This window comes from Zootoca vivipara, chromosome 12 (genome assembly GCF_963506605.1).
Source record: "Zootoca vivipara chromosome 12, rZooViv1.1, whole genome shotgun sequence".
NCBI lineage: Eukaryota > Metazoa > Chordata > Lepidosauria > Squamata > Lacertidae > Zootoca > Zootoca vivipara.
The window spans coordinates 56,620,821-56,630,509 of NC_083287.1; the positions used below are offsets into that span (position 1 = coordinate 56,620,821).

At 46.5% G+C, this 9,689-nt stretch overlaps 1 protein-coding gene across 3 annotated transcripts in view; it reads right to left on the minus strand.

Annotated features, from left to right (window-relative positions):
• The window catches only part of CCM2 (CCM2 scaffold protein), a 46,430-nt gene that overhangs the window by 18,912 nt on the left and 17,829 nt on the right, over positions 1–9,689 (minus strand). For 2 of the 3 annotated variants that reach the window (XM_035129421.2, XM_035129420.2), the window contains exon 2: positions 377–553. In XM_035129421.2, the coding sequence (XP_034985312.1) occupies positions 377–553 (177 nt within the window). Of the gene's footprint in view, positions 1–376; positions 554–5,242; positions 5,750–9,689 lie in introns of those variants that run through there. The other variant, XM_035129422.2, reaches the window with a different exon arrangement.

The window sequence follows — 9,689 nt, forward strand, 5'->3', positions numbered from 1 at the left end:
TAAGCTTATATTATTTGCAGAATGCTCTCCCCAGGGAGCTTTGCCTGGTGCCTTTAGGTGCCAGGCGAAAACCTTTCTCTTCCTCCGGGCGTTTGGCCGATTATCACTCTGTGGCTTTTAAAATGTGTTTGTGGGAAGGAGGTTATTGGTTTCTTTCTGTTTTATTCGGCATTTTGTGCTCTCGTTTTTAATTTTTCTGTTGCGAACCACCCTGGGATCTTCGGATGAAAAGGGCGGTATGCAAATTTAATTAACGGCGACAACCCCGGTGAGTCTTTGGCGGGGCGGCTACACCTCCTGCCGTCAAACAGGCCAGGCCGCCCCTGGAGATGGGAAAGAGGCTAAGCGGCCGAAGCCAGGAGGAGGCTGTGGTTACCTTCACTTCCTTTTCGATGTAGTCGTTCAAGAGGATGTCGGGATCCACCCGGTCAGGCAAAGGGACGGAGACCGTGTGCAGCGGCCGCCTCTCTGTCACCTTCTCCTGGGTCTTCTTATCCCGACCCACCTTTTCGCCTTTCAGGAAGACACGCTTGAAAGGGGACACTATGCCAGGCTGCGGGGCAGAAAGGGGTGGGGGGTGGGGAGGAGAGAGACACTTTAGGACAGGGTGGATTTGATTTAAATCAAACTGATTTAAATCACGATTTAAATCACTAGTCAGTAAGGCTTGATTTAAATCAGAGTTTACTACATAAAGACTAATTCTTGCTGGTATAACTTTAATATGCAAGTAGATGAAGATTTTTAGAATAACAACTTTTCATATTAGTTTTTTATCCCCAGTTTAATAGGTTAATCATTCATATTTGGACAACTTTACTGTTGTACTTAGGAAGGAGAAAAATAATCATTACCTTAATAATAACAATTTAAATAGATTTATTCAACTGAAACAATAACATTACAGCATATGTTATTTGCTTAAACAAACATCCATGTTTGTTAACTAATTTGGCTAAACAAAAACAATATATATATATATTTTAAGAAGCTTAGACTGTCAGCCCAGCCTACACATGAAAAACTTAAATACTGTCCACTCCAAACAATCAGAAAAAATATTGTTTCTATTCTATTCACTGAACTTCTTGAAACTTAGCACTGAAGGGGTTGCTTCTGTATTCATAGGTTTGTAGAACAATAGGATTAAGGTCTTTTTCTCAACTCTGTTCATGTTATAACATTTTTGCTGTGAAGAAGAGGCATGTGATCTCTGTTGAGACAAATTCAGTTTTGAGAACTGCAAAAGTAAACCAAGCATCTGTGAAAATATCTTGTAGGCAGAGAAACTGCCCAATAATCTTACAAAAACCTATGGAAGAGCATGACATTGTGAATGGATTAATGGAATTTATTTACCCAAAAAATTAAACATATACAACCTTATTCTACATAATTAAAAAACTAATCTTTATTTCATGATGGAACAACCTTTGGATGGTAATATATTTTCCTCAAAAAGCATTTTATTTAAAAAAATCTGATTTAAATAAAAAAAAATCTGATTTAAATATTAAAAAACCGTTATATATATATATATGTTTAAAAAATCATTGATTTTTATCTACCCTGCTTTAGGATCAGCACTTGGCCAACCTGACTGATGTGCCCACAGAGCTACCTTGCTTGCGCCAAAGTGGAGCACTGCCTGTCAGATATGAATCAATTAAGGTGGCTATTTTTCGATGGAGGAGGAACAAAAAGAGAGAGAGATGGAACAGAGCACAGTGTCCCCAGTTTCAATGAGCTGAGCAGCCATTATATTAATTGCAGCCTGCTTCGCCCTGCTTCTGAAAGGGCTCATTATTCACCTGTTCCTATAGAACTTTCCCCCAAAATGAATGGCTGGTTCTCCGCCAGGTGCAGAGCTTTATTAGCTGAAAAAAGAATTATAGGCGGCAGGGTACTTTCCTTTAACAACCCTCACCCCAACCAACCCCAGCTGGAAACCACACCGCTCCAGGTCTCTTGCTGCCCGTCCCCTGTGGCTCTACCTTGCAAGATCAAAGGAGAGGGGAGACTGGATCTCTTGAAACATCAGAGATCATTGGCTGTGACACTACAAGGGGTTCCCAAGCAACAGCACGGGCTTCTGGTGTGGCTGGGCCGAGCCTCCCCACCACTGAAAAGGCAAATTGACCCTGGACTAGTTCCATGTCGTTCCAATGGTGGTATTTTTTTTGTCATTCCCTACATACAAGCAATTATAGGGCATTCATTGGGCAGCTGCAAAGACCACCCAGTGCACATTACAGGAGCAGGCAGACTTGACATGCACAAACAGTCATTTCCACACTTCCTCAGTAATCAGACTTTTGCTGGTTTACTGGTAAGACTTCAGTGAGTTTCAGAAGATTCCACCTAAACATTAGGAAGAACTTCCTGACAGTAAGAGCTGTTCGGCAGTGGAATTTGCTGCCAAGGAGTGTGGTGGAGTCTCCTTCTTTGGAGGTCTTTAAGCAGAGGCTTGACAGGCATATGTCAAGAATGCTTTGATGGTGTTTCCTGCTCGGCAGGGGGTTGGACTGGATGGCCCTTGTGGTCTCTTCCAACTCTATGATTCTATGATTCTAACCCAACTGACAGGACTGGCACAAGCAGAACGTGATCTAGCCCATCACCGCAACCCTGCAAAAGCTGGAACACCTTGCAGTTCCAATGTTCACAGCTGTATTTTGGATTAGCTGCAGTTTCTGAGCAGTCTTCAATGGCAGCCCCAGGCATAATGCATGGCAGTAGTCTAATCTGAAGGTTTAGCTCTCATAGCCAAAAACTGCTGAAAGGCACTCTAACACCGTGGCGGCAACTCAATGAGCACACCCCCCCCACACACACAAAAAATCCACCCTGTAAAAACTTGTAAGAGTAAGAGAAAAAGAAGTGGACATGTTCTTGCATAACGGTACCTCTGGATGACCTCAAGCATTGCAGATTGCGGCAGCTAGACTGGTGACTGGGAGCGGCCGCCAAGACCACATAACACCGGTCTTGAAAGACCTACATTGGCTCCCAATAAGTTTCCGGGCACAATTCAAAGTGTTGGTGCTGACCTTGAAAGCCCTAAACGGCCTCGGCCCAGTATACCTGAAGGAGCGTCTCCACCCCAATCATTCAGCTCCGAGGGCCTTCTGGCGGTTCCCTCCCTGTGAGAAGTGAAACTACAGGGAACCAGGTAGAGGGCCTTCTCGGTAGTGGCACCTGCCCTGTGAAATGCCCTCCCATCAGATGTCAAGGAGATAAATAACTTTTAGAAGACATCTGAAGGAGCCCTATTTAGGGAAGTTTTCAATGTTTGGTGTTTTATTGTGTTTTTAATATTATGTTGGGAACTGCCCAGAGTGGGCGGGGTATTAATAATAATAGTACTGTAATTTATTATTATTATTCCAGGTAGGTGTTAAAATATACACTGGGGAGGGGGAGGAATTAAACCCTGAGGGACCCCCATAGCACATAGCCCCCCCTGGCTTTCTCTTCTCTTCTAACTTTCAGGAACATCAGCAGGCAGGGTAGGAAGCTACGGCAGCAGATTCGAGTCTTGTTATAGCCAGAAGGAGGCTGCAGAGTCGAGACCTTCCCCTGCAGGGAACTTGAAGCAGATGGACCAGAGAGGTCTGTCAGCAGCCCCCGGTAGCTACTGCTTCCGCCTCCCCCAACCTGGTGCTCTTTATTCAGACTGCCATCTAGGCATGATGGCTGTGCTGTGGTTGTGATTCAAAAGCAGTTGAGGAAAGCCAGGAGATATAATTCTACCTAGGAAGGGGCGAGTCTGGCAAGCAATCCAAGGGTAGGGGAGCTCCGGAGGCTGCTGAACTACAACTCCCATCATCCCCAGAAAGCATGGCCAATGGCCAGGAATGATGGGAGATGCAGTTTGGTAAGCTTCCAGAGGGCCCACAGGACCCCCACCCCTGCAAGAAAGCAAATGCAGGCAAAAAGGGAGGGGGCAGAAAGAGAATGTGAATGGAAATAAAGTGATGGGATTACAGCAGGGGGAGAAAAGGGTTCAGCAAAGTTTAGATTGGGACAGAGCAGGAGTGGGGTGAGTGAGAATTGTACAAAATTTTTATGGACTGATAAAAATGGTCTGAATTTGGAATGTATTAAGGAGCTGGCTGTAATTTCTGGAGACACCGATTCCAAGGAAAGGGGGTAGATTTAGTTTGGTAAGAGGGAATAAAAAAGGGGTAAAAGAACTTGATAATTAAGATAGAATATTTCTGGGTAAAAGGGCAAAGAACATTGGGTAATAAAGGCAATGTGAAGTATGAAGGGTTAATGGTTAAAAAGAAGTTATATTTGGGAAGAAAGAAAGGGTGGGTAGAATTGGAAACTGCAATAATTAATGAATTATGGAGAACTCAAGAAGGGGGTACGAGGAAGTCTGAAGTGTTTAGAATTGAAGTGAAGTTGAGACGTATAATATTTTTTCTTTCCTTTTTCTTCTTCTCTTTTTTAGTTTTGCTGTTCTTTTCATATAACTGAGGAGTATTGTTGTATTAATATTGAAGAAATAAGATTGTCATCCTTTTTGTATTTTTCTTTGTGTAAAACCTAATAAAAATCATTTATATAAAAAAAGAAAGAAAGCAAATGCAGGCTTGCAATCAGCTCCACCCTTCCGTAAAGAAATGCAGAAGTAGGCAGCCCCAACATCTGGCCTGATGATACCAGCTCGGAGTCCTGGGCAAGGCTTGCTGGCCAATGCAGGTGGGGCTGTAGCCGTGCCACCCCAGCGCTGCCAAGGGGTGGGGCTCAGCTTGCCATTCTTTGCAGAGCCCTCTTCTCCCGCAGATCCCAGTGCCTAGCCACAACCATCACCAAGGGAGCCTTTCAAATCGGACAACAAGGATGCCTTTTGGGCTGCTGTGCGACCCGGGAAGACACGCTTGCTATTATCGGGCAATATAGAGCAAAGCGGGTTGGGGGGGGGGAGGTTCTGTTTTATTTTTTTGCCAAGTAGCTGATGGTGCAAAGTTTTTCCCCAAAAGAGGTAGTAGAGAGAGATGGTTTGACGGACACTGGAAGGGGATAAAACCACTGGGCAGACAAGACAGAAGATGGAGAGGTAGGGCTGAGATCCTGGGTGCCATTGAGGATGTGCAGAGGCGAAGGAGAGCAAGAGAGGCGTTTTAGGGATAAAGAGAGAGAGGGGGAAGCTTTGCTTACTGGAAGCGCTTTACTAGAACCATATTATTATTATTATGGGAGGCAATCAGGACACGGAACCGCAGATTCCTACCTCATTCTCCATGAAGCACCCGGTTCCCCAGAGGGAGACTTTGAAAACGCTGCTTCCAACAACAGGGTCCCACTCCACCCCACCCACCCCACCGGGCTCCTCCGGGTTGCCGGCTAATGGCTGCTGTTACCAAAGGGCGAGGCACAACTGTCAGCTTCTGCTCTTGAGCAAGAAGGCGAACAGGACGCAGGGAGACCACAGCTTCCTCCTGGCTCGGCTCTCTCAGGGCTGAGAGGCGGCTGTGGGCGAAAAAGCAGAAAGTCCCACGGGGGGTGGGGGGTGGACCAGCAACCGAAAGAGGGGCAAAGAGGCTCACCTGCTGTGGGGCTCTCCAACCCATCAAGGCAGGCTTCCATAGAATCATAGTGTTGGAAGGGAACCCAAGGGTCATCCAGTCCAACCCCCTGCAATGCATCTGGTTCTCTCGCTCTTCAGATGGTCCAAGATTGCTTTGATAGGCTATGCATCTGCATATTTTGATGTTCAGGTGCCATTTGCTCATATGTTCATCAACAACGGGGACCCAGGTGGCGCTGTGGGTTAAACCACAGAGCCTAGGGCTTGCTGATCAGAAGGTCAGCGGTTCGAATCCCTGTGACGGGGTGAGCTCCCGTTGCTCGGTCCCAGCTCCTGCCAACCTAGCAGTTCGAAAGCACGTCAAAATGCAAGTAGATAAATAGGAACCGCTACAGCAGGAAGGTAAACGGTGTTTCCATGTGCTGCTCTGGTTTGCCAGAAGTGGCTTTATCATGCTGGCCACATGACCTGGAAGCCATACGCCGGCTCCCTCGGCCAATAATGCGAGATGAGCGCGCAACCCCAGAGTCGGTCACGACTGGACCTAATGGTCAGGGGTTCCTTTACCTTTACCTAACTCAACAACAACCTCAGATATGCAGATGACACAACCTTGATGGCAGAAAGTGAGGAGGAATTAAAGAACCTTTTAATGAGGGTGAAAGAGGAGAGCGCAAAATATGGTCTGAAGCACAACATCAAAAAAACTAAGATCATGGCCACTGGTCCCATCACCTCCTGGCAAATAGAAGGGGAAGAATTGGAGGCAGTGAGATATTATACTTTCTTGGGCTGCATGATCACTGCAGATGGTGACAGTAGTCACAAAATTAAAAGACGCCTGCTTCAATGACAAACCTAGACAGCATCTTAAAAAGCAGAGACATCGCCTTGCTGACAAAGGTCTGTATAGTTAAAGCTATGGTTTTCCCAGCAGTGCTGTATGGAAGTGAGAGCTGGACCATAAAGAAGGCTGATCACCAAAGAATTGATGCTTTTGAATTGTGGTGCTGGAGGAGACTCTTGAGAGTCCCATGGACTGCAAGAAGATAAAACCTATCCATTCTGTAGGAAATCAGCCCTGAGTGCTCACTGGAAGGACAGATCCTGAAGCTGAGGCTCCAATATTTTGGCCACCTCATGAGAAGAGAAGACTCCCTGGAAAAGACCCTGATGTTGGGAAAGATGGAGGGCACAATGAGAAGGGGACGACAGAGGACGAGATGGTTGGACAGTGTTCTCAAAGCTACGAACATGAGTTTGACCAAACTGCGCGAGGCAGTGCAAGACAGGAGTGCCTGGCGTGCTCTGGTCCATGGGATCACGAAGAGTCGGACACGACTAAACGACTAAACAACAACAACAATCTCACAGTGTGTGTGTGTGTGTGTGTGTGTGTGTGTGTGTGTATTATTTCATCACACAGTGATGAGTCGGACACGACTAAACAACAACAACTTTCTGCCACTTTTTTTTAAAAAAAAACTTAAATTGTCATAGGTATTAAATAATTCGCTTGCAGAAATTTGAAACACAAACTCTTACATTTAGGCTAAGAAGATGCAACTCAAAAAAGTTTTCCTCCAATGTCCACCTTCTCAAGCTTGGTTTCTCCCCTCCAAAACAAACATGCCAGAAGGGTGGGGAAAGCTTCCTTCGGGATTCTGAATAAAGCTGTCTTTTTGCTACAGGCTTTAGCTTCCTGGAATGCCAGGGCAGAGCCGGCTGAGGCTTTGATGGCCCTGCTGGTCATGTCGGTGGCTCTTCTGTTCCACTCGTCCATGAATCTGGGAGGGAGGCTGTTTTTTTTAACTGCACACAGCCAGGCCCAGAGGCTCCAGATGCAAACAGCGCTCTCTCCTCCTTCCTCTCCCTGACATTTAAAAAAAAACATTAAAACAGGGTTGAGTCTCGGGCTTGTAAGTACATGCAGTTGCAGGTGTGCTACTTATTTATCCGATCCCATGCGGGAATCGCTTCCCACAAAATACCTGGAAGCGCTTTCGCTGCAAAAACATCAACAATAGGAAACAATCCCGTATGTAAAACAGTTTCAAATCCAGTACGGACGCAACGGTATTTGAGTTTGAACAGACGTCTTATAAAGAGTGTTAGCAGCTCTGATGTATAAGCTAGGTGCCAAATGGCACTTTAAACCTAGGTTACGGTCGCCATAACGGAAGGTCTATTCGCTAGATAACCCTCTTCCAATGCTACAATCTCAACTACATTGCTTGACTGCAGCTTGCTCTTACTTGTCCCAACATGCAAGGAGAGACACACACAGTGGAAATGGAAATGGTATTAACTATGGACGAAGGCGGAGGAGACCCTACCTGCCTGCGGACTGTCTCGCCAGAGTGGTGCATGCTCTGGTTATCTCCTGCTTGGACTACTGCAATGGGCTCTACGTGGGGCTACCTTTGAAGGTGACCCAGAAACTACAACTAATCCAGAATGCGGCAGCTAGACTGGGGCCTGGGAGTGGCCACCGAGACCATATAACCCCGGTCCTGAAAGACCTACATTGGCTCCCAGTATGTTTCTGGGCACAATTCAAAGTGATGGTGCTGACCTTGAAAGCCCTAAATGGCTTTCAGAGGTCCTTCTCGGTAGTGGCACCCACCCTGTGGAACGCCCTCCCGTCAGATGTCAAGGAAATAAACAACTATCTGACTTTTAGAAGACACCTGAAGGCAGCCCTGTTTAGGGAAGTTTTTCATGTTTGATGTTTTATCGTGTTTTTAATATTCTGCTAGGAACCGCCCAGAGTGGCTGGGGAAACCCAGACAAATGGGCAGGGTATAAATTAATTACTACTACTACTACTACTTACTATTATTGCCAGGGGGTTGCACTAGAGAACCCTCTCTCAATTCTACAATTCTATGATTTCAACTACATTGCTCGGCTGTCGCTTGCTCTTCCAACAATTCACTTGTCCCCGTATACGAGGAGGAAAAACACACACAGTGGAAATGGAAATGGTATTAACTATGACTAAGGCAAGGTTTTATATGCCTGTTGTCTTTGTCCATGGAGTTTTCTTGGCAGGGGTACTGGAGTGGCTTGCCAGTTCCTTCTCCAGGTGGATCACGTTTAGCGACAGAGATGGTTGGACAGTGTTCTCGAAGCTACAAACATGAGTTTGACCAAACTGCGGGAGGCAGTGGAAAGCAGGAGTGCCTGGCGTGCTATGGTCCATGGGGTCACGAAGAGTCGGACATGACTAAACGACAACAAGGCGAGGTTTTAAACTGTAGTCGCCAACCCGCAATCTCCACGTAGTCACAATTGCAGCTGTGCCAGTAGCAAAACGTGTCTGGTCCCTGGGGAATTTCAAACGCTGCCTATAAAAAAAGACACTCCTGAAGTCCCAGCTACAGATTTCATACAACTAGAGTCGGCAGGGACACCAAGGGTCATCTAGTCCAACCCCCTGCAATTTGCACGAGTTTGCATGTAGCCTGAGCCAAGGCTGTACCATATCCGCCTGTGGGGGTTTCCATAACTCAGTGTTCCTCTCTCCAAGCTGATAAACCCCCTCGCTACTGCTCTTTATGTGGAAAGCCAACCTGTTGGCGAGGAGGCTTTCAGCCTATCCCTTCTTGCTGAGTTGATAGGTTGTATTTTTATGGAGGGGTTTCTCAGCCAGGTGAGCCCTCAGCTGCGGTATGTAGTGGTACAGCCCAGGCACAGGTTGCCTCCCTCATCTGCCGTTTGTGAGGCTGAAGTTAAGGAGCCTGGTCTGCGTAAGGAGAGAGGCTGATAAAACCACAACGCAGGGTGCCTCAGACTCATTCGTACATTTAAAGACAGCACACCCTAAATTGCTTCAGGAAAGCAGGAGGAAACTTCATGAATCAAAGGAACTGGCTGGCGGAAAATAAAGGAACTGCCATGTTGAAAGGCACGAAGGTGAGAGGGGAAGCCTTCATTTTAGTTCCAATGCAAACCCCTTTGCGATACTGGAGGGGCTCGTCGCCTGGCGTCATTGTGAAGCCAGATGACGGACAGGTTTGTGGCACCACCCACCTGTCAAGACGTGGTTTGCGAAGCATAGGGCTGATACAGATTTGGCCCACCATGGGCAAAAAAGATCCCCCACCCTAGATGGAAAGCTAGCCAAGAAGCCTGAATCTATGCGAAC